The sequence below is a fragment of the Sphaerodactylus townsendi genome, linkage group LG11 (assembly GCF_021028975.2).
Source record: "Sphaerodactylus townsendi isolate TG3544 linkage group LG11, MPM_Stown_v2.3, whole genome shotgun sequence".
NCBI lineage: Eukaryota > Metazoa > Chordata > Lepidosauria > Squamata > Sphaerodactylidae > Sphaerodactylus > Sphaerodactylus townsendi.
This window is the reverse complement of record NC_059435.1, coordinates 73,455,225-73,481,990: the sequence shown is the minus strand read 5'-3', so window position 1 is coordinate 73,481,990 and position 26,766 is coordinate 73,455,225. Positions and strand designations below refer to the sequence as shown.

At 48.9% G+C, this 26,766-nt stretch overlaps 1 protein-coding gene across 2 annotated transcripts in view; it reads right to left on the bottom strand.

Annotated features, from left to right (window-relative positions):
* Positions 1–8,414: 8,414 nt before the first annotated feature.
* Positions 8,415–26,766, bottom strand: part of MINDY4 (MINDY lysine 48 deubiquitinase 4) — an 86,504-nt gene continuing 68,152 nt past the window's right edge. For both annotated transcript variants that reach the window (XM_048511364.1, XM_048511365.1), the window contains 5 exons: positions 25,787–25,850; positions 25,082–25,243; positions 15,947–16,127; positions 13,489–13,561; positions 8,415–9,924 (listed from right to left, as the gene is read on the bottom strand). In XM_048511364.1, coding sequence (XP_048367321.1) covers positions 9,876–9,924; positions 13,489–13,561; positions 15,947–16,127; positions 25,082–25,243; positions 25,787–25,850 — 529 coding nt within the window. In that variant the 3' untranslated portion in view covers positions 8,415–9,875. The remainder of the gene's footprint in view (positions 9,925–13,488; positions 13,562–15,946; positions 16,128–25,081; positions 25,244–25,786; positions 25,851–26,766) is intronic.

Here is a 26,766-nt window from a genome sequence, read left to right as displayed (position 1 = left end):
TTCTTTTGCAGGGGCCATTTTGACACAGTGCTGTGTCAGAATTTTAAAGGCACCCGCGAGCTCAAAAAGACCAGGGATCCCATGGGGTAGCAGACAGGCCGCTGGAAGCAGAACAGGACAGTGGATGGTAACTGGAGGAAGAAGAAGGAGAAGGAGAAGGAGAAGGAGAAGGAGAAGGAGAAGGAGAAGGAGAAGGAGAAGGAGAAGAAGAAGAAGAACAACAACAACAACAACAACAAGAACAAGAACAAGAACAAGAAGGGGAGGAGGAGGAAAAGGAGGAGGAGGAGGGTTTGGAATGCACTGATGGGAATCGTAGTCCATGAACATTTGGGGCATCAGAGTTGGACACCCCTGTATTAACACACGTTCTCCAGTGGAAATGATTTCTGTAGTTTGGAAAGCGGTTGCCATTCTGGAAAGTCTCCAGGGCTGGTTTGCCAGGTCCCTCTGGGTAACCAGTGGAAGTTTCATGGGGGTTTCATGCTGCATGCCCAGCATGATGATGTCACTTCCAGGTTGATGCAGACACGCCAGTGTTGTGCCAGAGATGCTCTAGCACTCTCCCCAAGACACTCTATGATTCCCATAGAATTTGGGGGGCAGAGTGCTACAGCATTCCCCGGCACAATGCAGACGCTTCCACATCAACCTGGAAGTGATGTCAGCATTCTGAGCACGTAGATCACTCACCCCTTCTGATGGCTGCGTTGGCCCATCTCTGCGGGCCGGCCAGTGAATTGATTGACACTGGTCTAATCCAGCAGGTGTCATTTGGTATTCTTATCAGGCAGAGGCGTAGCCCCCCCCCCCCACAGGGTTGTGCACCTGGTGCATCGCGCCCCCTTCCCCCTTGAGGCCTCTGTTATCAGGGGAAGATCTGGGCCACTGTGATGATGATGATGATGATGATGATGATGATGATGATGATGATGATGATGATGATGATGATGATGATGATGATGATGATGATAAAGAAGAAGAAGAAGAAGAAAAGGAGGAGGAGGAGGAGGAGGAGGAGGAGGAGGAGGAGTTTGGATTTATATCCCCCCCCTTTCTCTCCTGCAGGAGACTCAAAGGGGCTGACAATGTCCTTGCCCTTCCCCCCTCACAACAAACACCCTGTGAGGTCGGTGGGGCTGAGAGAGCTCCGAGAAGCTGTGACTAGCCCAAGGTCACCCAGCTGGCGTGTGTGGGAGCGTACAGGCTAATCTGAATTCCCCAGAGAAGCCTCCACAGCTCAGGCGGCAGAGCTGGGAATCAAACCCGGTTCCTCCAGATTAGATACACGAGCTCTTAACCTCCTACGCCACTGCTGCTCATATTGTTGGACCTGTAGAGGAACTGTTTGACCCCTGTATGAGACAGCATGCTGGACTAGATGGACCACTGGTCTGATCCAGCAGGGGGCGTTTCCCCACTTACTTTTGCTGCCCTTTGCTGCGCGCTACTCTCAGCGCGCGGCATCTCTGAGGTCATCAAAAGGCGCCATTTCGAGGAGCACCAGGGATGCCGCGCACTGAGGGGGTGCGAGAGCGGCAGCGTCGGGGCGGTTGCGTTGTTGCCGCCCCTGTAGTGGGGAGTGCTGGGGGACCCCGCACTACTTGAGGAGAGTAGCGCGGGGTTTAAGTTAAGTGGGGAAAGAGCCAGGGTCTTTTTGATGCCCTTATGAACGTTGGCCATTTGATTCTACCCCGATGCCAGGAAAAAAACGTCCCTTGCCTGACGCCCTTTTAAGGAGGTGGGAAAACGAGGGATTCTGGTTTATAATAGGCCACAAATCATCCCCAGGAATATTTATATGACGTGTTTATTGTCCGTGGACAACCTGATTTACAAGTGTCCTCTCAAAAGCGCACGAGCAGAAGGGAAACAGATTGTTGAGAGCACAAAAAGGCATTTAGGGCTGTATAAACAACCCACAATGTGCTGAATCGTAAAAGACGCAGCCTGCCGCCACCCCGACCCTCTCCGCCCCTGAGAAAGAAGAGGTGTTTTCTATGTGTTTTCCAGAAAAAACTTCCTCGAGAACAGTCACCAAAAGGCACTGGAAATCTTCTGGGAAGAGTTTCTTCATGAAAAAACACTCGTGCACCCGTCGTAGATTAGGGACTTTCCGAAAACCAAAACCTCAATTGGCCCTTGTGATGAAGCAAACAGAGAGCAAATTAAAACGGAGGCGAAAATGTATTGTGTTGTTAAGTCTCTAAGCTAGGTCCCGGCGGACAGGTATGTTAGGGTGGCGTGCAGTGAAGCCACAAAATGTCAACGGCCAACTATTGTTCTTCCTCCGCGCCTTAATCCCTGGCCTTGACGAGTGAGAATCGGTTGGCCAGAGAAAAGGACGAGGGGGGAATAAATAAAATTCCCCAGAGTTTGTCCCCGCTCTTAAGTCTAGATTCAGTGGCTCCACCTTAGCATCTTCTCAGGCACGGGCCGCCTTCCGCATGGGGCCGTTTGAAAGGACGAGCTTCTTCGCGTCCATCAATATTTTACGTTTAGGAATACTCTTGATGGGTGATTCCGCACAGACCAGATATAACAGGTTCAGGCCCTTTTTTAAAGCGTTAGAGGGGAGAAGTTTTCACAGATCTCACCCCCCAAACGCTTCTAAGCCAGTGATGGCGAACCTTTTCGAGACCGAGTGCCCAAATTGCAACCCAAAACCCACTTATTTATCACAAAGTGCCAACACGGCAATTTAACCTGAATACTGAGGTTTTAGCTTAGGAAAAAACAGTTGGCTCCGGCAGGTCCTTCGACGTTACTCGAGTAAGCTCGGGTGAAGCAAACCGTGCAACACCTTTGAATCGGGCGTGAATCACTTAATTCTAGGAGGGTTTTTACCATCCAGAAGCAAGCTTCCCACTGGCTTGCAGCAAACCGAAGCTCTACTCCCAGGTAAAGGATCGTGCCCAGGCCAGTCTAGATGTGTGTGTGTGCCCACAGAAAGGGCTCTGAGTGCCACCTCTGGCAACCCGTTTTAAGTAGGTTCGCCACCATCAATGTCTCTAAGCTGTTATGCATTTGCCTTAAACCCAGGTTATTAAATTGAAAAATGCTGGAGCTGGCGACTTTTCCCCTCCAACCTGGGTTTCAGACACTTCCTGCTTGCCTGTGCAAATCGTGGCAAGAAGCAGAAAGCATTTTATTCCACCCCCGGGTCTAGAAGGAGGATTATGCCTGCCAACTGCAATTCAGACAATTGCCTGTCCTTCTCAGTGCCATAGTTTTTTTTACAGAAATATTGTTTCTTTCTTTAAAAAAAAACAGCCCCCCAAAAGGGGCTCAAAATCCAGCAACTAGTAGGGGGTGTATATAAAGTAGAAATAAAATATAGCAGGTCTAGAAGGAGGATTGTATTTACCAGCTGTAATTCAGACAGTTATCTATCCTTTTAAATGATGTAGTGTTTTTAAAAAAGAAGAAAATATTTGGGGGTTTTTAAAAGAAAAACATCCCCCCCAAAACAGGGGGGAAACCCCAAAATCCAGCAATTAATGAAAAAGGTGGGGTATCAATCAAGTGGAAACAAAATATAACAGTCCATATGCAATTGTTGCTTATACACCATGTGTTCAAACGTTGGTAAAGTGGTATGGTCCTCAATCCATTGGTTTATAGAGGGTTGGCATTTGCCTTTCCAATGTTGTACTGTGAGTCTTTTTTCTGTAGTTAGGACACAAAGGGTCCCTTTTCATCGCCCAACAGTTAATCTCCAAGATTTGGGGGGATAGTTTAAAAGTGTACAAGGAACATCAAAAATCAACCAACATTGCATTAGAGAATTCAGTAGAATCATGAAACCATAGAGTTGAAAGAGGCCACAAGGGCCGTCAAGTCCAATCCCTTGCCATACAGGAAGACACAATCAAAGCTCTCTAGACAGATGGCCATCCAGCCTGCTAAAAAACCTCCAAAGAAGGAGACTCCACCACACTTCGAGGCAGTGTATTCCTGGTGGTATTTCCTTACCATCAGCAAGTTCTTCCTAATGTTTAGGTGGAATTTCTTTTCCTGTACCTTGAGCCCATTACTCCTGGTCCTAGTCTCTGAAGCAGCAGAAAACATGCTTGCTCTGTCTTCAACATGACACCCCTTGACCTTCTCTCCTCCAGGCTAAACATACCCAGCTCCCGAACTCTCTCTTCCTTATATAAGGGCAGTGGTGGCGAATCCCATGGGCACGCTGCCAGGCGAGGTGGCACTCCGGAGCTCCCTCTCTGTTAGGGCACACGCCAAGCATTGGCCACAGTTCATCGGGGCAGAAAATCCCTCCCACACATCTAGGGCTGGCCTGGGCCTCTGGGCGCAATGTAGGCAGGTAACCCCTGTTAAGTGCTGTTTAAACCCCACTGATTTTCATGGGAAGAACTAAAGTGCGATCTTTTACCTGGGAGTAAGCTCAGTTGCTGCCAATGGGGCTTGCAGTGGCTTTTATGAGGTTAAGAGCTCCGTGGTGATCTAATCTGGGAGGAACCGGTTTTATTCTGCTCTGGTTTCCGGGCTTCTGAGCTTCGTGGGAGGCTTTCTATCTGGGGAATCTCAGATTAGCCTGCACACTCCAACACACCGCCAGCTGGGTGACCTTTGGGCTAGCTCACAGCTCGGAAGCTCTCTGCAGCCCTGCACCCACCTCATACAGGGTGTTTGTTGTGAGGGGGGAAGGGCAAGGAGGATTGTCAGCCCCTTTGAGTCTCCTGCAGGAGAGAAAGGGGGGATATAAATCCAAACTCTTCTTCTTCTTCCTGGTTTGGTGTCATCTGCATGATATAGTGAAGTCTGTCTCGACAGTCCATCTTCGGTGCTCGCGAGAAAGCATTTATGCTTGCCAGAGGTATAAACGCTTCTTTCCCCTTCTAAAGGGTTAAAGGCAAATCGGGAGATTTCAAGGTGTTTTATTCGCTGACAGACGATGCCCATGCTCTGTAAATGCCGTGGATACAATACAGCATTGGATACAATACAGCATATCCTCCTAGAACAGGGGTAGGGAACCTTTAACACTCAAAGAGCCATTTGGACCCGTTTTCCATGGGAAAAGAAAACACTTGGAGCCGCAAATAATTTTTTTTGGAGCCATTTTAAACATAAAAGATAAACACTCAGTATATATTGGGGTTTTAACCTTTTACTCCACCTCATCTCTTGTAGAGAAGCTGCATGGATGCGCCTCGCCCTGCTGCCTGCAGGGTGGGCAAGGTTGATGAAGCCGGGCTGCCTCGGCCTTGGGCTCCGCCCGCTATGAAAGCGCCTCGCCTCTCTAACAGGGCAGGGCGTAGAGGGGAAGCTCCGCATGGCGCAGGCTCCAGCCAGTCCGCGTGGCAGTTGGTGCGCTCCGCCGTGCTGCCTGCAGGGCAGGGTGGCAAGTATGATGAAGCCGCAGCCTTCGCCTCGGGCGGGAGCCAAGCAGTGCAAGAGCCGCATGTGGCTTCCCGAGTCAGCAGGTTCCCTACCCCTGTCCTAGAATCGTCAGCTACACTCTGCATTATGTAGTCACTCTATAACCCTTCTATTAAAGCTTTAAAACAAATTTGCTCTCTCGGCTTATGGTCATCCCACAGAAGTATTTACTTTCTAGTGATGCATCTTCTGCAGATAACCTTTAGGGTCGCTACATATCTAGCCGGAAGTAACATCTCAAAGACGGTAATTTCGCTAAAATGTATGTCCCTCGGGAAGGTGTCGTAAATCATCTAAAATTACATTGATTTAATGTCTGAGGGCTCCAAATCATTGTAAATAAAATACATGAGAAATCGCTCAAACTTCAGTTTTAATCTAACATATGGATTATCACAATAGGGTCCTTCCTGTGAAAGTTTCCGTAATAATTCCTATCCTTAACTTCTAGCCTGCACATTGGACTTCCTCTCGCTGTATTGTTGTTTATGATGTACTTCTAACTTCTTTTACTGTATGCAGAATTATTTATGCCTAATAAAGGTTTACTGTACTGTACTATAGTGAAGTCTTTTAAGCAGAATGGGCCAGCCATATCTGTTGACTCGAGACATTTCTGGCTTGCATTTTGTGCACTAATAAATGTGGAGTTTCACAGGATGCTGAACAGTTGGCCTTTTTTGTGTGCTTACGGCAGGCAGGTCTGTACCCAATCACGTTTTTAGAATGCGCTTCTGGGAAAGAAGCCCAATATACAAGCCTATGCTCACTTCTCTCTCCTCCTATGTTGACCCCCCCCTTGCCCATTTTAATGTCTTTGTATTGTTATTTGTTCTGTGCAAAAGGGCGCCTCCCACTTCTGATTGCCGGCCTTGACGAGCCGCCAGGGTCTTGTTTTCTCATTTAGTTATCAAATCCCCTTTGCTCACAACTGCTTCAGCGATAAATCTTCCATATCCTCCTCTTGTTCGCCTCAGAGTTTTGACAGAGCTAATTAGATTTCTTCAGAGCAGAGGTGTCCAACTCTGGTGCTTTAGATGTTCGTGGACAACAGTTCCCATCAGCCACTGCTGGCACGGTGCCAGAGTTGGACTCCTCTGCTGTAGAGCCAGAGTGGTGTAGTGGTTAAGAGCAGGTGGATTCTAATCTGGAGAACCGGGTATGATTCCCCACCCCTCCACCTGAGTGGCAGAGGCTTATCTGGTGAACCGGATGTGTTCCCGCACTCCTGCAGGGTGACCTTCGGCTAGTCCAGAGGTGGGATCCAGCAGGTTCTCACAGGTTCCCGAGAGTGGGTTACTAATTATTTGTGTGTGCCGAGAGGGGGTTACTAATTGGTGATTTTGCCACGCGGATTTTGATTTTGCGTTAGTTACGCCTCCTCTCAGCAGTAGCGCGCCGCAGAACTGGAAGCAGCGTTCAGCAGGAGGGGCAAACCCCGCGCATGGCAGCCTGCGTTTCTGCGCAAGGCATTCGCTTTCCCTCTACCCAAGGACCCGCGCAGCAGCTACGCCCTGCCACAGCCCCGCCCCAGGAATGCCCTTGCCTCCGGAATGCCTGGCTATGTCCCCGCCATGCTCCCCGCTTCCAGCCCCACTGGCGCTTATGCCACAGTTTGAATTCCACCACCATGGGAACCTGTTCCTAAAATGTTTGGATCCCACCACTGAAGGTGGGATATAAATCCAAACTCTTCTTCTTCCTTGCTGTCACTCTCCATTGCTGTGAACGCAAGCGTTTCTTTCCCCATTCCAGATTCCTACGCAAACCCTTTGGAGAGAAAACGACTTCCTTATTCTGCAGCTGGCAGCTAGATCCATCCCATAACGACAGAAGCCGCGGCTGCTGGTCTATCGGAAGTCCCTTGGCATGGGAGCCCTGCTGGGACCCGCTTCCATGGTTTACACAGCCGACGGGAAACTGCCATTGTTGGGAGGAGGGACAGGTGTTTTCTAGAGAGCTGGCCACGGTGGTGTTTGCAAGCACGCAAAAAGGATTATAAGAAAGTAAAGATACTGTATGTATTGTCGAAGGCTTTCACAGCCGGAATCACTGGGGTGCTGTGCCATGCGGGCTGGATAAGGACGAGTTCCAGAAATTAGCTTCTGACGTTTCGCCTGCATCTGTGAAGATCCTCTGAAGACGCCAGCCACAGATGCAAGCTTTCAAAACCGCCAGGGAGAGAATGCTGCTAGAACACGGCCATACAGCCCGGAAACCACACAGCACCCAAAAGATACTGTAGTTGTAATGTTCACTTCTGACATGATAAACTGGCTGAGACCAGGGCGATGATAATAAGTTGGACCTTTGAAATCTTTCAACATTTTTAGACCTCTGCATTTTACTTATTAGATGGAAAACATTATCTAGGCTGCCTTCCCACTCAAATAGACCCCCTCCCCCAGGGGGCTGAATGCTCCTGGATGAAAGCAGAGCATGAGATTCCGCTGTTTCTCAGAGCCAGGGGGTCATGAGAAAAAATCATGTTCTTTAGGAAGTACATAAGAACATAAGAACAAGCCAGCTGGAGCAGACCAGAGTCCATCTACTCCAGCTATCTCTGCTACTCGCAGTGGCCCACCAGGTGCCTTTGGGAGCTCACATGCAGGAGGTGAAAGCAATGGGTCCCTAAGTTGAAGCTAAGTCTGCTGCAAGGCTCCTGAGCACCTGGACTGTTAAGGCATTTGCAATCTGAGATCAAAGAGGATCAAGATTGGTAGCCAGAGATCGACTTCTCCTCCATAAATCTATCCAAGCCCCTTTTAAAGCTATCCAGGTTAGTGGCCATCACCACCTCCTGTGGCAGCATATTCCAAACACCAATCACCAGTTGCGTGAAGAAGTGTTTCCTTTTATTAGTCCTAATTCTTCCCCCCAGCACGTGAGCTCCCAAAGGCACCTGGTGGGCCACTGCGAGCAGCAGAGTGCTGGACTAGATGGACTCTGGTCTGATCCAGCAGGCTTGTTCTTATGTTCTTATGAGAGGAGTAAAAAAATGACCAGGAGAATTATCCAAACTACCCTTTATTGAAACAATGCTCATAAATAATGTTTTTTTGTTCTGATTAGCAAGCAACAAAATGGCAGGCAGAAGGTCGCTGAAATAGGTGCTGGCAAATTTCGTTGCTGCAACTCTAAGGCACAGGTTGGGGGCCAACATTCTGGTCTCTGTCAGTCCCCCTCCCACCCAACTCTTCAAATAACATTACCTAGAATCACACAGTACAGCTCAAATGCTATCTGGCTACAACCCACAAGCTCAACCTAGAAGATGAAATTGGGTGAACTTGTAAAAGATAGACCAAGAACCCGGTGAAAAAAGATGGCAGACTTCTGCGTTGGATCCCTTTGGGGTGATTAGCGAATTTGGTGAAACCAAAGCAGGAAACTTCCCACTTCTTAAGGGTTTATTTTATAAAGATTTTAAGAGCGTGCATCTTATAAAATGCCTCCTGTAACCAAAGTTTTGACCAGATGTCATGTTTACCAAGGGAATCAGCCTGCCCAAAATTCTCTGATGTCCCCTCCCGGTGTGTAAACATTTATTAGCACTAAGTGCACGAATCCGGACCATCCTATTGTGATAGGACGGGCCTTCCCAATTGGCTTCCACAAGAGGGGTGGGGAAATTCGGTATAATTTAACTGATAATACAAAAAGGAAATTTGCAGTCCCAATCCCCAGGCAAATGTACCCATAAAAATGCAAACTACCTGTGGTGTCCCCCTCTCTTTTAAAGTTTGTTTTTAAAATCAAGCTTACCAGGTTTCTTTCCTTTCTTAGCATGCTTACAATATTGTACTTTAGTTTATTAGATGGGTAACCTATGAATCTCCTAGCTAGCAGCTTTGTGTGGCCCAGTAAAGAAATCCCCCTCCCGGTGAAATTATGAGTGGGATAAAATCATGTTTGAGTCCCCCTGCCCCGCCCCCCCAGTAGTCCAAGTATCCAAAACCCAGAGTCGACACCAATGGTGGGTGGTCCAAAGCGTGTTGGGAGCCAAACAGAAATCCAGCTGGGATGGAGGATTCCTTCCATGTTTCTTTGTCTATACTTTGGCTGGCCTTGATTGTGAATGGAGATGGCGGAAAACAGCCAGAGCTGAAAAAGAAAATGTGGGCGTAGTCCCTGTTGTTCGGTTGATCCGTTGTATACAATGGCAGGACACAGAGGAGCAGGTTCAGGAACGGAGCCGTTGACAGATTTACTGCTCTTCCCCTGCTGCTTATGTTGGCTGTGCAGGTTGATCCTCGCTTTCACACGCAGGCCGGCCGAACACAGAAAAGGGAAGCAGCTCCAGACCTATGCCTCTGCTGTTGGTGCAATGGACGAAGGCAAAACGAAACCTTGGCCTCTCCCCTCCTGCATCCCCCTGTCCTGTCGAGTGCAACACAACAAGGCGCAGCAGCTGTCCAACTTCCTCCGAGTATGGGAATAGGGCTAGTTTCCAGCCGGCCCGGTCAGGTTGGTCACAGGATGGGTTCGGTGCCGTTCCAGTTGACGACAGCTCCTTTCCATCTAAAAGCAACAAGATGGCCTTTCGTCAGTGGTGGGATTCAAATAATTTAACAACTGGTTGTTTCACAAGCACCATTTTAACAACCGGTTCTGCCGAAGTGGTGCGAACCGGCTGAATCCCACCGCTGCCTTTAGTCTTGTTTTGGTGGGCCTTAATTCGAGATTGCTCTGAACGAGATGATCCAGCCAAGCCCGATCGCAGAGGTGGGATCAAGCAGGTTCTCACAGGTCCCCGAGAGTAGGTTACTAATTATTTGTGTGTGCCGTGAGGGGGTTACTAATTGGTGATTTTGCCACGTGATTTTGGCCTCAGTTACGCCCCTCCTCTCAGCAGTAGCGCGCGGAACTTGAAGCAGTCTAACAGGAGGTGCACCGGCGTGCATGGCAGCCTGCGCCTGCGCGGCATCTTCGCTCTGCCGACTTCATATGACCGGCGCAGCGGCCAAGGCCCTGCCACAAGCAGCCCCACCGGGAATGCCCCACCCCTGAAATGCCCGGCCACACCCCTGTCGTGCCCCACCCAGCCCCATTGGCGCTACGCACAGTTTGAATCCCACCACCATGGGAACCGGTTACTACAATTTTTGGATCCCACCACTGCCCGATCCTGTCAGATGTCGGATGTTAAGCAGGGTCGGCCCTGGTAACAACTTGGATGGGAGACCACCAAGCAACACTAGGGTTGCTAGAGAGAGGCAGAGAATGGCAAACCACCTCTGAGCATCTCTTGCCCTGACCTGGATGGCACAGGCTAGCTAGGCTGATCATGCCAGATCTCTGAAGCTAACCAGGGTCAGCCCTGATTAATACTTGGATGGGAGGCCACCAAGAAAGTCTAGAGTTGCTAAAGAGAGGCAGGCAATGGCAAACCACCTCTGAGTGTCTTTTGCCTTGAAAACGCTATGGGTATTGCCTATGGGGATGGGCATCCAACTCTGCTCTTGCCCAGGGCCCAGTTCAGCTTTAGGTATTTCCGCCCCCTTTGCTGAGGGGGGGCTGCCGAGGGAACCTGTTACTAAAATTTTTGGATCCCACCACTGGGTAGGGTATAATTCCAAACACTTCTTCTGCTACTCTAAAAAAAGTCTGCCAGACCTGTTTAATGAGAAATCAAATTTCAGTGAATGAAAATACTCTGAAGTTCGTATCATTATGTACCAAATTCGATGCCTCCCTATTTCCGTGCGCAAAGCATTATCACCTGGAAATGACAAGAGTTTGTCTAATGAGTAAAAGGCGAGTGAGCGAGATCGCTAATGATGAAACAGAAGGGGAGGGGAGGCGTTTAAGCGAACAATAGCTTTAATGGAAGCGGAAAGAATCCCTTTCCTTCAGAAGCACACCTCATCAGCAAAAGAATGTGTCTTTTCGGCAGGACGCAATTTAGCAGGCATTGAAGAGAGGAAGAGAAAAGCTGCTGTTTGTGTTTCTCGCATCTGCATCCTGTAACTAATAGCTGGAGGTAATGGGAGGCGGCTTCTGGCAGAGTTCTTGCATTGAGTGGGTCGGCGCTATAAGTATAAAACGGGAGGCGGAGGTAGGATTTCAATAGCACGTAAGCGTACCTACGCTTCAAGCCCAAGATGATCCCTGGCCCAAAAATGATCAGGCTGGCCTCGACGAGGGGCAGGGCCTTTTCAGCCCTGGCCCCTACCTGGGGCAACAGGCTCCCTAGGGCAATGATGGCGAACCTATAGCACGGGTGCCAGAGGTGGCACTCGGAGCCCTTTCTGTGCACTCTCTGTGCACACAGAGTTCGTCATGGGGGGTGGAAAATCACCCCCGCACAAACACACACATCTAGGCTGGCCTGGGCCACTGAGCACAACGTGCACGCACCACGGTGAGCAGGGAGGACTCGACTGGCGGGCCTGGTGCCTGTGCTCCGGGTGGCTGTTGCCTGGGGGGTGGGGGGGCAGAGGAGGCAGAGATGCTAGAGAGGCACGGAGTGGTGCGCGCAGGACTTGCTGGAGGCTAGAGCAGGCTGGCCCCTGCTCGAGAGAGTGGGGTGGAGGAAGAGGGAGCCAACCGGTTTTTTCTAAACTGAAACCTCAGCATTCAGGTTAAATTGCCGGGTTGGCACTTTGCGATAAATAAGTGGGGTTTGGGTTGCCCTTTGGGCACTCGGTCTCAAAAAGGTTCGCCATCACTGACCTAGGGAGATCAGGGCCCTGCGGGACTTACAGAGTTTCCGCAGGGCCTGCAAGACGGACCTGTTCCGCCGGGCGTTTGGCCAGTCTGGTTAAAAATACATCTACTATGTCATCTGGCCTCCTGTGGGCACAAGGGGGGGGGAGGGGGGTAGCCAGACACCGTCCACATTTTTGAATGGGTTCTGTTGTTATGTAAATTCACACAAAATCTATGTTTTAGAATCGCATATTTTAACTTTGTTTTCAGAATCCACCCTGGATTCTCAGGGGGAGGGCGGTATATAAAATTGATGATGATGATGATGATGATGATGATGATGATGATGGTGATGATGGTGATGATGATGATGATGATGATGATGATGATGATGATGATGATGATGATGATGATGATGGGACCCTAATGTGGGATGGGACCCGAAGCACTCCCCCTGTACGACACTGAGCCCCCCTGAAATTCTGCTGCCACGGGGTGGTCAGGTGACTCTTGTCAACAGCATCTAGGCGAGGTGAGAGGCAGCACTGCCCCCTTTCCCACTGAAAGATCTAGTGCAGTTAATTGTGGTTCAGTGTTAGGTCTCAATCTTTGAATCAATAAATGGGCTCTGGACTGTTAGGGTTTATTGCAGGGGTCTGCGACCTGTGGCTCTCCAGATGTTCATGGACTACAAATCCCATCAGCCCCTGCCAGCATCTGGAGAGCCGCAGGTTGCAGCCCCCTGGTTTATTGGAAGGTAACGAAGCATCCAGCTTGCTAGATGTTCAGGCCTTTATTCAGTTCAGGCCTTTATTCAGGAACAATCCCCGCTCCTGTTTTCCCAAAAATTGTGAGAAAGAGTTACTTCGGAGCCTAAGCACCCCCAAGGTCAGCGACAGATAGAGATGAAGCCCTCTGGTCTTCTACCCCCACAAAGCAACAGAAACATCATGGTTCGCATGGGAGTTGAAGGTGTCAGTGGTAAGCCTAGTTATCTACCAACCGTGTGAAACCATAAAAGAAAGATCAAGAAAAGAATGTCCCATCACAGCGGTGGTAACATATAGCAGGCTAAGCACATATATCTAGAAGTTACATTGACAGGAATGCATCTCAAACACCCGGATACAATCACCATCTTTATATTATGTAGTAACTACACTGAGTTAGAAATGCATCTCAATCAACTAGGTTCTATCCCTGACACTCAGTGGGAGTGAAATCCTTCCACAGATTAAAATAGTCCCAAATGTCTATGAGCATTAAAGAATCCATCTTAAGTGCAGCCGTCATCAAAACCATCATCCTGTTCACTAATAAACCTGCTAGTTTGATAAAATAGCCTTTACGGTACATCCAAGGACTGTCAGCAAAACTTCCCCCCCCCCCCCCACCTTAGATATCTTCAGAGAGCCCCCAACTCATTTGTCTTACTTGGTCCTTATGCAGTGTTCCAACGGAGGAATGAGGTCGCTTTCCGGGTCCTCAAGATAAGGCTGAGATGTATCTGCGGAGAAAGGTCAGACAGAGTCAGTGGCAGAAATAGAAAATGTGTTGCCTCTGTGCCGAAATGTGAAGAAACGGAGCAGGCTGAAGAGGCTGTTTCCCTTCAAAAGCCGAGGGATGCAGCCGATGGTAAAATGTTTCTCTGTTGAATCTTCTGGCTTGCTTTTAATGGCTGTGTGTTCCCGTTGCGTTGTGTCAGTCATGGGGGTCTGGAGCAGATCTCTGGACAGCAGCAATAGAGAAAGGTCCTAAATACGTACTCTGCTTTAAACGCTGTTTGTACGTCACATGAAAAAATAATAATGTTAAACTGCATAAATGTAACAGGATGCGGGGGGGGGGGAATCACACACACACGCAAAACTGCCTTGTACAGAATCAGACGACAACCGCTATCAAAGAAACACGTACTGCTGATGAATAGATACACGGGTGTTAAGTGATGTGCCATCTCTATTACATAAAAGTGTAATGATGATTAAATTATTATTATTATTATATTGATACAAAAATAGTTATACACAGCAAACAAGATCAATATGCTGGATTTTGTATTACATCACACGTCGGACACTTCCCAAGCATCTAGGACTGTGTGATGTTGTATTATTATTATTATTATTATTATTATTATTATTAGTAGTAGTAGTAGTAGTAGTAGTAGTAGTAGTAGTAGTAGTAGTAGTAGTAGTAGTAGTAGTAGTAGTATAATATTAGATTTATAGGCCGCCTCATCCCCAAAGGGCTCAAAGCGGCTCACAATACAGCTGTTCCAATAACAGCACATAAAATACATAACTAAAACTAACCACATTAAAACAAATTTCCACAGCAGCAATTTCTTCAAATGTAAATAACAAAGTCAAGAGCAAGCAAAATTAAAGACAGGCGCCCGATTACATCTAGACCCCTGTCTTTTTGGGAATTGTATTAGTCTCTCTGCTACTATAGAGGGGAGGGGAGGGGGGTGTGCCGGGTAGATCTGGAATCAGTGAGATCCCAAAGGAGACAGGAGAAGAAATACAACGGAATCACAGAACGCAATTCCACATATCTCCCCGCTGCCTGCGCAATTCTGTTTTCTCTGAATGACAGCTCTCAACTGAGAACACCCACTGCTCCTTAACGGCGGCTTCAGTGAACTCGACTACTGCGATAGCCCCCGTGGTTGGGCCCAGGTGGGTCTGCCAGGGGTGGGTGGTGGGTGGGGGAAGAGAGTTTCCAAAGTTCAAATTGCCTCCTGCCAAAAGGCCGGAGAACAAAGATACCCTCTGGAAAGTATGGGGATATAGGTACTATAATCATAGCTTGTAGGTGAGGAAGTAAAACAGAAAAAGCAAAGTTACCATGGCATCTTTAGCAAAAACCTGCATTAGCCAACAGGAGAGTAGAAGGAATCTTTTGGCAGCTTAGAAAGAAGCGACGGGTGATATTATGCAACTCCTTTTATGCAAAGGAAACAGAGTTCCCCAAATTCCATGACGCTAAAGGCAGGGAAGCGGGGGTGAACGGTTTGAGCTCAGGCTGTGTGAGTGTTCAGAAGGAAGAATAAAGAAGAAGAAGAAGAAGAAGAAGAAGAAGAAGAAGAAGAAGAAGAAGAAGAAGAAGAAGAAGAAGAAGAAGAAGAAGAAGAAGAAGAAGAAGAAGAAGAGGAGGAGGAGGAGGAGGAGGAGGAGGAGTTTGGATTTATATCCCCCCTTTCTCTCCTGCAGGAGACTCAAAGGGGCTTACAATCTCCTTGCCCTCCCCCCCCCACAACAAACACTCTGTGAGGTGGGTGGGGCTGAGAGAGCTCCGAGAGGCTGTGACTAGCCCAAGGTCACCCAGCTGGCGTGTGTGGGAGTGCCCAGGCTAATCTGAATTCCCCAGAGAAGCCTCCACAGCTCAGGCGGCAGAGCAGGGAATCAAACCCGGTTCCTCCAGATTAGATACACAAGCTCTTAACCTCCTACGCCACTGCTGCTCCTGAGCTGGAGAACCTTTTCCTCCACTTATCTCCATGCCAGCTTGATTTGGGCACTGATGTTACTATAAACTCCACGTCAAGTATGTCAGGCATCGCTAACATGACGCCCCCTGACACCTTTGCTGGTTGGTGAGGGAGCAAGCTTATTTTCTGCTGCTCCAGAGACTAGGGCCAGGAGTAATGGCAACATGGAAATGTTTTCATAAACAAATAAATAATAAATTCAGTTCTGGGATTTCAGAAATTTTTCCTAGCTAAACCAGAACTAAGAGTGGAATGCTGCACAAAGGGAAATATCCGTGACGCGAGCAAATGGAGGGAATCTGCTTCTTCCTATGTCAACTGTACCGCCGATATTTCCAAAACCCAGGGGCAAGGTGTTTCGAGGCTCAGCGTTTCGTAAGGCGCTTGTCTCCGTACCGATGGTCAGGCGGATATCCTCTTGCTGATTGGCCAAGCCGTCATAGTAGTACAGGTCAAACCGCCGCTCCGTTTTCCAGTCCCCGAGCAAATCCTTCCGCGTGCCGAAGAGAACGCTGAAGTGACTCTCGCTGCAGACCAGCCAGATGGGAAACTTGGGGGTCTTTAAATAACAGCCCACCTACACAAGAGAGAAACAATCAAAAAACCAAAACCAAAATATCCCCCTCCCTATTTTATCAATTGTATTCCTGCATATATGACATTCTAGAATTTGGTAACAGCAATCTGGCAATATATAGTTTCCCCCTTTCTTTCCCCAACGCTCAACCAGAGGTGGGATCCAGCAGGTTCTCACAGGTTCCCAAGAGTAGGTTACTAATTATTTGTGTGTGCCGAGAGGGGGTGACTAATGGGTGATTTTGCCACATGGTTTTTGCCTTCGTTACGCCCCTCCTCTCAGCAGCAGCGCACAGAACTTGAAGCAGTCTAGCAGGAGGTGCACCGGCGTGCGTGGCAGCCTGCGCCTGCGTGCATTCGTTTCCCACCCAAGGACCGGCGCAGTGGCTGCATCCTTGCCACAGCCCTGCCCAGCAATGCCCCTGTCGTGCCCTGCCCAGCCCCATTGGCGCTACGCCACAGTTTGAATCCCACCACCATGGGAACCTGTTACTAAAATTTTTGGATCCCACCACTGCGCCCAACCCACTGCTTTTCAGTGGGTGACAGACCTGTCTTCCAAGCAGTTAAGATTCTCTTCCGGGTGTCTGCATATCTACAAAGATAGCTCCTCGAAATGCTTTTAAAAAAAAATAGGGAAACTATGTATTGCCGGAATTGGCAGGACCAGCTGAGTACAGCTATGTACTTTTTGGGCTGAAAAGGTGCCCAGGATCAGAGCCTGCAGAGCAAACATCCTGGGGCAACGCTCAGCAAATGGGAGCAGGAAAAATTCCTTCCACACAAAATGTCGGGCACAAGCAGAGTATGAAACTGACCGGAGAGCAAAACGGACAGGTGGGATAACAGCCTCTTTCCCCACCTGACGCCTTTGCTGTGTGGAAAGGACCCCAGTCACCTCTTTTAAAGACGTCCCATAGATGCCTTTTTTGTGCTGTGCGGAATGGACTATACCTTATTTGCAATCACAGCAAATGACAAACATTCATAGCGCATATATAAACAGCAGTCACACTTTGTGCGTATATAAACAGGGACTTACAGGTAAAGTAGAAGAAGGTCTTGTTAACTGAAGAAAATCAGTTCAATCTATGAACAGCACTTCAGGCAATTATATCGACAAACATCAGTGCATAGTTGCACGAATACACAATGAGGTCATGAAGAGGAAAAGTCTGCCTCCAGGATAACAGAAAGTGCTGCAAATCCGTTTCACACTTTCTGTGCTTCTTCAAGACTTTTATTTATTTATTTATTTATTATTAATTTTATATACCAAATTATGTAGGGTGGTGAGAACCACAAAGGATTGCGAAGAGCTCCAAGCGGACCTTGATAAATTAGGTGAGTGGGCTCAGAAATGGCAAATGCAGTTCAATGTAACAAAATGCAAAGTGATGCACATAGGGGCAAAAAATCCAAACTTCAAATACACGCTACAGGGGTCAGTGCTATCAGTCACAGACCAGGAAAGGGATTTGGGCGTCTTAGTTGATAGTTCCATGGGAATGTCAACTCAATGCATGGCAGCTGTGAAAAAGGCAAACTCTATGATGGGGATCATTAGAAAAGGAATTGATAATAAAACTGCAAAGATTGTCATGCCCTTATATAAAGCAGTGGTGCGACCGCACTTGGAGTACTGTGTTCAGTTCTGGTCGCCACATCTCAAAAAGGATATTGAGGAGATAGAAAAAGTGCAGAGAAGGGCAACGAGGATGATTGAGGGACAGGAGCACTTTCCCTATGAGGAGAGGCTGCAGCGTTTGGGACTCTTTCGTTTGGAGAGGAGACGGCTGAGGGGGGATATGATTGAAGCCTATACAATTATGCATGGGGTAGAAAATGTTGACAGAGAGAAATTTTTCTCTCTTTCTCACAATACTAGAACCAGGGGGCATTCATTGAAAATGCTGAGGGGAAGAATTAGGACTAATAAAAGGAAACACTTCTTCACGCAACGTGTGATTGGTGTTTGGAATATGCTGCCACAGGAGGTGGTGATGGCCACTAACCTGGATAGCTTTCAAAGGGGCTTGGACAGATTTATGGAGGAGAAGTCGATTTATGGCTATCAATCTTGATCCTCTTTGATATGAGATTGCAAATGCCTTAACAGTCCAGGTGATCGGGAGCAACAGCCGCAGAAGGCCATTGATTTCACATCCTGCTTGTGAGCTCCCAAAGGCACCTGGTGGGCCACTGCGAGTAGCAGAGAGCTGGACTAGATGGACTCTGGTCTGATCCAGCTGGCTTGTTCTTATGTTCTTATATATAGACCTCCCCCTGAGGCCTTAGGGCGGTTCACAACAAGGTTAAAACATACATTAAAACATAATTTAAATATTAATTACATTAAAAAACCCATTTAAAAATGTGGACGGCGTCTGGCTACCCCCCTCCTCCCCCCTTGTGCCCACGGGAGGCCAGATGACACGGTAGATGTATTTTTAACCAGGCTGGCCAAACGCCCGGCAGAACAGGTCCGTCTTGCGGGCCCTGCGGAAACTCTGTCAGTCTCGCAGGGCCCTGATCTCCCTAGGGAGCCTGTTCCACCAGGTAGGGGCCAGGGCTGAAAAGGCCCTGCCCCTCATCGAGGCCAGCCTGATCATTTTTTCCCAAGTGCATGGCACAGCATAGTGCTCACTGTATTTGTTCTGGTTGTTGTAATTTGTACCGTGTACCTTTCTGTATATTGTCACTGAAAGAGCCACGTCACACCCACGTGTCTGTTCCACAGATCACACCACAGTGGCATAAACCTAGAGAGAGCATCTCCCCCACCATTCCAAGAACGTAGAAAATAAGCTCTACCCAGTGAACATGCAGAATCATCTCCTGATCATGCCAGAAACATGATATAAATAAAACCCCATTTCCCCACGGTTCTTTCATTGTGAGAGCTAGATAACCATTTTCTACTATTTTTAAAGCCCATTGTTCCACACAATGGTCCGTCTGTTTGTCAGAGAAATCCTTGAGTTGAGAACAGAAACCCGAAGGGATAAATGTGGGAATGATGACATTACCAGAAGCATTTTGGAAATCGAGCAAGCTGTTTATCGCAGCCACCTTCCCCAAAGAGACAAATCATTTGGAATGTCCTGAGATGTGGAATGAAGGACAAACTAAAACCTTTTCATTGGGTTGATGCATGCGCTACCCAAGATGGAGCCTTCTCAGCTATGGTACCAAAATTATGGAACTCCTGTAGTTTTCTACGTGGTGGTGACTCCCGCAGGATGTTCTGGAACCCAAGGGGGTCCATAGGTCTCTGTTGGCAGGCCCAAATATGCCCGTCAGCTAAACGGGAGGGGGGGGGGATAGTAATTTCAATCTGTGGATGGACCATGGCACTCTATCTATAGAGGATAGGACCACATCCACACCTACCCCAAAGATCAAATCCAGAGTGGGGCCCTCAATGTTCCTAAGGGAGAGACCTAGCGTCGCCATGGATGACACTAGATCTGCGACCACTGAAGATGAGGTCAAGTCGACATGGACACTGAAGTCCCCCAACATAATAGGTTTGAGAAACCTCAATGCCCACTCCAACACAACCTTCAGGAGCCACGGCAGGCTGCAGTTGGTGCGCTAGGCGACTGGTAGACCAACAAGATGCTCAACTCAGGATTTTTACATTCTTTGGGGTTCCCCCCAGCAAAAAAGAATGGAGAAGGCCAAGAGCGACTTGCTCTGAGAGCCAGCGTGGTGTCGTGGTTAAGAGCAGGTGGATTCTAATCTGGAGAACCGGGTTTGATTCCCCACTCCTCCACCTGAGTTGCAGAGGCTTATCTGGTGAACCAGATGTGTTTCTACACTCCTGCATTCCTGCTGGCTGACCTTGGGTTAGTCACAGTTCTTAGGAACTCTAGTCACAGCTTCTCGGAGCTCACAGGGTGTTTGTTGTTGTGAGGGGGTAAGGGAAAGGAGATTGTAAGCCCCCTTGCATCTCCTTACAGGAGAGAAAGGGGGGGTATAAATCCAAAACTCTCTTTTTCTTCTCTTCAACCCATGCCAGCAGACCTAATGCGATAGAAAATCCAATTTTGTCCTCCAGCAAATTATGAGCAAGTTTAGATTTCTAAGAAAAAGGAAACTCCGCTCACCCCAACCGCTCATCACTATTGGTCATTATTTGCTAGGTCTTCAAGTGCAAGGAAGTTTCCTTACCTCTACTTTTTTATTTGACTCCATTTAAGAAGAAGAAGAGTTTGGATTTATATCCCCCCTTTCTCTCCTATAGGAGACTCAAAGGGGCTGACAATCTCCTTTCCCTTCCCTCCCTCACAGCAACAAACACCCTGTGAGCTCCAAGAAGCTGTGACTAGCCCAAGGTCACCCGGCTGGTGTGTGTGGGAGTGGACAAGCTAATCTGAATTCCCCAGATAAGCCTCCACAACTCAAGCGGCAGTGCAGGGAATCAAACCCGGTTCCTCCAGATCAGAGTGCACCTGCTCTTAACCTCCTACGCCACTGCTGCTCCCAGAAAAAAACCCAATATTTTTAAAGCAAAAGGCCTGTGCAATCACAGTAACAAAAGCCCATCGACCTCCTTTTTTGTTTTAAAAAAATATTTCTGGACAAGTCTGCGCTCCAAAGGGTGATCACTACTGCACAAAGGATTATCGGCTGCCCTCTTCCCTCCTTGGAAGAAATCTATAAATCCCGAAGCCTAAATAAAGCCCAAAATATTCTGAGGGACCCGTCTCATCCAGCACACTCTCTTTTTAAACTGTTACCATCTGGCAGACGATACAGGGCCCTCAGAACTAGGACAAAGAGGCTTAGAGACAGCTTCTACTCTAGAGCTGTGGCTATGCTAAACTCCGCTGCTTCATATTGATGTATTTGGGGCTGTGTAGGGATGGGTGGAGGAAGGGGAAAGTGAGGATGATGTACGAGTCTGAAATTGTGTGCATCGAGGAATGCTGCTGTTAATTTCGTTGTGCGTGCACAATGACAATAAAATGCTTATGCTTATGCTTATGCTTATGCTCTGCTAGGGCTGAGGCAGCAGAGTTGGAACCTTTCAATACCTCCAGACTCCCTCTGTGCAATGGGTGGGTTTTCATTTGGGGAAAATGTCAAGCCTTCCGAAAGGAGGCAAGCTGCAAAGACAGACTAATTTCTCAGCTCCCTGGGAGGGTTTATGCTCATTTGACTTCCTTGCATCCTTCCGCAACTGGCAAATTTAATCCCTTTCGGTGCTACTTTAGGGCAATCTATTGCTCATGAGCGTGAAAGGGGTTTTTTGGCCTCTGGATCCATCTTGTCATGTGCTTGGGGCCGAGGAACAGCACGGGTAGGGCCAGTTCCAGCTGGTAAAATTTTGTGGGGGTAGAAGTTTTAACTCCCCCTCTTCCACCATGCCATGACTGTAATCTAAATCAGGGTACTGCGGGGCATCTATGAGATGTTTTTAAAATGCTGTGGATATTACAGCCAAGATCTCCTAGTACCGTGGTGGGGAACCAATTGGCCATGCTGGCAGAGGCTGATGGGGATTGTAGTCCATAACATCTGGAGTGCCAAAGGTTCGCCCCCACTGTCCTAGTATCACATCGGCAGAGGATAACCTCCAAATTCCAAGATGTCATCGTCCTGCTGTACACCGCATTGGTCAGGCTGCACCAGAGGCATACAGCCTATAGGGCAGTGATGGCGAACCTTTTCGAGACCAAGTGCCCAAATTGCAACACAAAACCAATTTATTTATCGCAAAGTGCCAACACGGCAATTTAACCTGAATACTGAGGTTTTAGTTTAGAAAAACCGGTTGGCTCCAAGGCGCATGTTACTCAGGAGTAAGCTTGGTGGTAGTCAGTGACATTGCTTTGAAGCAACCGTGCAACTTTTCCAATGGGTGAATCATGACCCTAGGAGGGTTTACTGAGAAGCAAGCCCCATTGCCAGCTACCGAGCTTACTCCCAGGTAAAGGATCACACTTTAGTTCTTCCCATGAAAATCAGTGGGGTTTAACAGCACTTAACAGGGTTACCTACACTGCTTTCCCAAAACTAGGTCCTAGGTTTAATGCTAATAATCGAGCCCAACAGCCCAGGCCAGCCTAGATGTGGGGGGGGGGGGCTCTGTCTGTGCGTGCCCACAGAGAGGGCTCTGAGTGCCACCTCTGGCACCCGTGCCATAGGTTCGCCACCACTGCTATAGGGACATGGAGAGCCACAGGTTGCAGACCCCTGGAACTCTGGATAATCAGCAGAGACATTTTTGTGCCCCCCGCCCCGCCCCCAGGCATGTAACTTGCGTTGAGAGCCACACAAGGAGAAAAAGCAAGGCACGGATCCTCGTCTCCTGCTGAGGCTCAAACAGTCTCCTGCTGAGGCTCACTGCCGATCCATAAAATGCAAACTGCAGGATTGCGTAGCCTCGAGTTGCCTTGGGACCGTGACTCCAAGGAAGAGAGGTGCAATCATTCAACCTCCGCCCTGTCTGGGTATTTGAAACTGGCTCCTCTGCTCTGCTATTAGCCTTTTAAAGGGGAACAGTGTGTTCTTTGAAGACACTGTTTGTCTCCTTTCAAATGCTATTAACTGATCAGGGAGTCGGCCCTGACCCGGATGGCCCAGGCGAGCCGGATCACATCAGATATCTGAAGCTAAGAAGGGTCAGCCCTGACAAGTATCTGGATGGGAGACGTCCAAGGGATGCCTGCACCGTGACGTGGAGGCAAGCAATGGCAAACCACCCCTGAACGTCTCTTGCTTTGAAAACTCTACATGGCCACCGTAAGTCAAATGAAAATAAATGAATACAAATTAAAAGCAGGGAGTCTGGTTTTAATAAATGAAGCAGAGTGGGAGTTGAAGGGTTAAGTTCTCTCTCCCTTCCCTGCATTGCTCTGAAGCAAACTGAGGCCGCACAAGCCTGCGAGTTGCATGACCATAGCCTCATTTGTTAGTCTAGCTTTAGTCTACCCCACACCTGTGGGGTCTTTTTTTGGGAGCAACCAGAGGTGGGATCCAGCAGGTTCTCACAGGTTCCCGAGAGTAGGTTACTAATGATTTGTGTGTGCCGAGAGGGGGTTACTAATTGGTGATTTTGCCAAGTGATTTTTGCCTTAGTTACGCCCCTCCTCTCAGCAGTAGCAGAACTTGAAGCAGTCTAGCAGGAGGTGCACCGGTGTGTGTGGCAGTCTGCGCCTGCGTGCATTCGTTTCCCGCCCAAGGACCGGCGCAGCGGCTGCATCCTTGCCACAGCCACGCCCAGGAATGCCCCGCCCCCGGAATGGCCAGCCACGCCTCCGTCGTGCCCCGCCCAGCCCCACTGGCGCTACGCCACAGTTTGAATCCCACCACCATGGGAACCTGTTACTAAAATCTTTGGATCCCACTACTGGGAGCAACACGGAGTGAGAGCCCCCACACCAGTCTCTTCAGGAATCCCACACAAGGGCGAGGAACTACTGAGAATTCCAAGCCACAAACAGCAGCTTGGAAAGCGAAAGGCTACGACGGAGCGCTCGACTCCTCCGCTCGATGCTAACGAATCGTCTGCTCCTTTGCCCACACTGAAATTGGGAAATGAAATAGGAACGCGCTTCGGAAGTCCTGGAGATAGGTTTCCACCATTTTCCTGGGAACGGCGTTTGGGACTCCCTCCACCTTGTCTCTCTCGACTTGTTTTTCCGCGCTTGGTTACCACTTAGACAGCCGCAAAGTAATGGGATGCTGACTGAGTAGATTTGCTAAAACGCTGGGTGGGGGAAATGAGCCCGGGGTGGTGGGGAAGAGCGGGTTGGATCATTCCAAAGGTTTGGGCTCCGTTCCGTTCCTGAGCGTGCCAACGGGAACACGGAGAACACAAAGGTCTTCTCTGCGTGTGCCGCCGGGAAGAGATGGCGGCCCCTGTTTCTGGACCAAGCCGTGATCCCACAAAAACAAAATCTGGAGGAATTGTATTTCCCTCTCCCTCTCGCCTCTACGCCTCGGGCATGTACTGTGGTACATTTGGCAACCTGAGAACTCCCTGGTTCGGTGGCAGGCAGATGGTTTCAATAACAGAAGCTGGCTTCTCCGCATCGGGGGTTTCGCGAAGGAGAGCAACGCAGGCACAACTGAAATGCCGTCTGCAACCCATTACGTGCCGTCACTCTTTGGAGAGCTCCGGTTCCTGGAGAGGCCCCTTAAGAACGTTTATTTCTAATTCATGCAGCATTTCTGTATCTAGCGGTGGTCTGCTGAGCAGGCACGGCAGTGTGCTGGCACAGTTGGGCCACGCCACCACCCATGGTCAATTTAGGGCTGGATTCCCAGGGTTGCCAACCTCCAGGCGGGGCCTGGAGAATTCCTGGTATTACAATTCCTTTTCAGAGCACAGAGATCCGTTTCCCTGGAGAAAACGGCTGCTTGAGAGAGTGGACCGCATGGCGCTGAGGGTCTCTCCCCTCCCCACGCTGTGCACTCCACAAAGTCTGCTCCCAAATCTCCAGGAATTTCCTAACCCGGAGTTGGAAACCAGCGGGGTGAAAACCAGCATGGTGTAGTGGTGGATTCTAATCTGGAGAACCAGGTTTGATTCCCCACTCCTCCACCTGAGTGGCGGAGGCTTATCTGGTGAACCAGATGTGTTTCCGCACTCCTACATTCCTGCTGGGTGACCTTGGGCTAGCCACAGTTCTCTCGGAACTCTCTCAGCCCCACCTGCCTCCCAAGGTGTCTGTTGGGGAGAGAGGAAGGAAAAGGAGCTTGTCAGCCCCCTTGAGTCTCCTTACAGAGAGAAAGGTGGGGAATAAATCCAAACTCTTCTTCTTGGAAACCCTACAAATTTAACTTGTGCATTATCTTCCCTGTTAAAAGAAAGACTCTCTTATGGCCACAATTGGCCATGCTGGCAGGGGCTGATGGGATTTATATGTTCCTGTATTGCAGGGGGTTGGACATGATGGCCCTTCTTGGGGTCTCTCCCAACTCTATGATTCTGTGAAATACCTGGCAGACGTCATAGTGCTCAAACAGGGACAGCAAGCCGATGTCGCTCCGGCCGGAGATCCCTTTCAAAGCCGTGGTGTTGCCGTTGCCAGAGTCCAGCTCGACGACGTCATTGAAAACGTTGGACACGGCTTTGCCCGTCAGCAGCAGATTCACCAGCTCCTGGATTCACAGGAAGAAAAGGCTTCGAGCGATGGACTTTGGCCAGTGAGCGTGGACCCACCCTGCTCTGCCAGAATTCTAAAGGGGCTCAAAAAATTTGAGGACCCCGATGTACACTTTGACTACATCACCAAGAGCCCTCCTCAGAGGTGGGATCCAGCAGGTTCTCACAGGTTCCTGAGAGTAGGTTACTAATTATTTGTGTGTGCCGAGGGGGGGGGTTACTAATGGGTGATTTTGCCATGTGATTTTTGTCTTAGTTACGCCCCTCCTCTCAGCAGTAGCGCGCAGAACTTGAAGCAGTCTAGCAGGAGGTGTGTGGCAGCCTGCGCCTGCATGCTTTCATTTCCTGCCCAAGGACCGGCACAGCAGCTGCGTCCTTGCCACAGCCCCGCCCAGGAATGCCCCGCCCCAGAATGCCTGGCCATGCCCCCGTCGTGCCCCACCCAGCCCCATTGGCGCTACGCCACTGTTTGAATCCCACCACCATGGGAACCTGTTACTAAAATGTTTGGATCCCACCACTGGCCCTCCTCTGTTTACCTGTGTACAGTATCCATGCGCCCCGATCAGCTGGTTCGTGATCACGTCAAAATCTCCCCGAATTCTGAAAGAGAACAGGATACGGTGTAAGTCGAGTTTTGTTTTTTTTTCGAATACCTTTAATGGCATATAAATTGTTTAAAATTAGCTTAGCAAGATAATAACAGCCTTTACAACTTTACAATTTCTGACGAGTTAAAATAACACCATTTAAAAATTTAGCCACCGCTTCCAACAGCTCATTAGTTGTGAAACTGTTTTAAAGATATATAACCTTCTGTTTATCTGTAATGCCTTCACTTCCATGCAGGAAGGGGATTATGTGCTTCTTCCTACCTATCTCATAAAAGGGACAATCCAACAGCATATGAGATACTGTTTCCACAGAACCCATGCCACACGGGTATTTCCTTTCTTTATGTGGGATTCCAAGGTGGCGTCCAAGGCCTAAGGAAGAAGGCAGGGCAGTACACCTAGCTTCAGTGATTGCTCATACGCCACCGGACCTCAACCAGGAGATAAAGGTACTGGGCTGCAATTAGTCTATCCATAGGTATTCCCAGGAAGAGATCGGGGAACAGGTTTTATTAACCTCCCCTAGCATCTATTTGGAACTCTCTGTCAAAAAGTCTCTTCTTGATAGCCCCATAGACCTCCCTGCTCTGTTAGCATTAGCAGGTCCTCCAAGGAAAATGCCCAACTCATTAAGTTTGAAGCTTCGATTTTAACCCACCACTGGGTTGTGTGGAGGATGGAAGCGTCCCTGGGATGCTTATAGTCCAGTTCATCTCGATTAAAGAACAAATCCCTGGCCCAAAGAGCAAGATATACGGCACTGGGCCAGAGTTTCCAACCGATGCTGGCCTGTTTCTAAGCACAGGGCCGCGCCAGGGAACAGAATAGAGCACGGCTGGACTGCAGAAATTATGACTGGACCCTTTCAACCTCTCTGCTCCATGCCTCTATCCAGATGGGGGGAT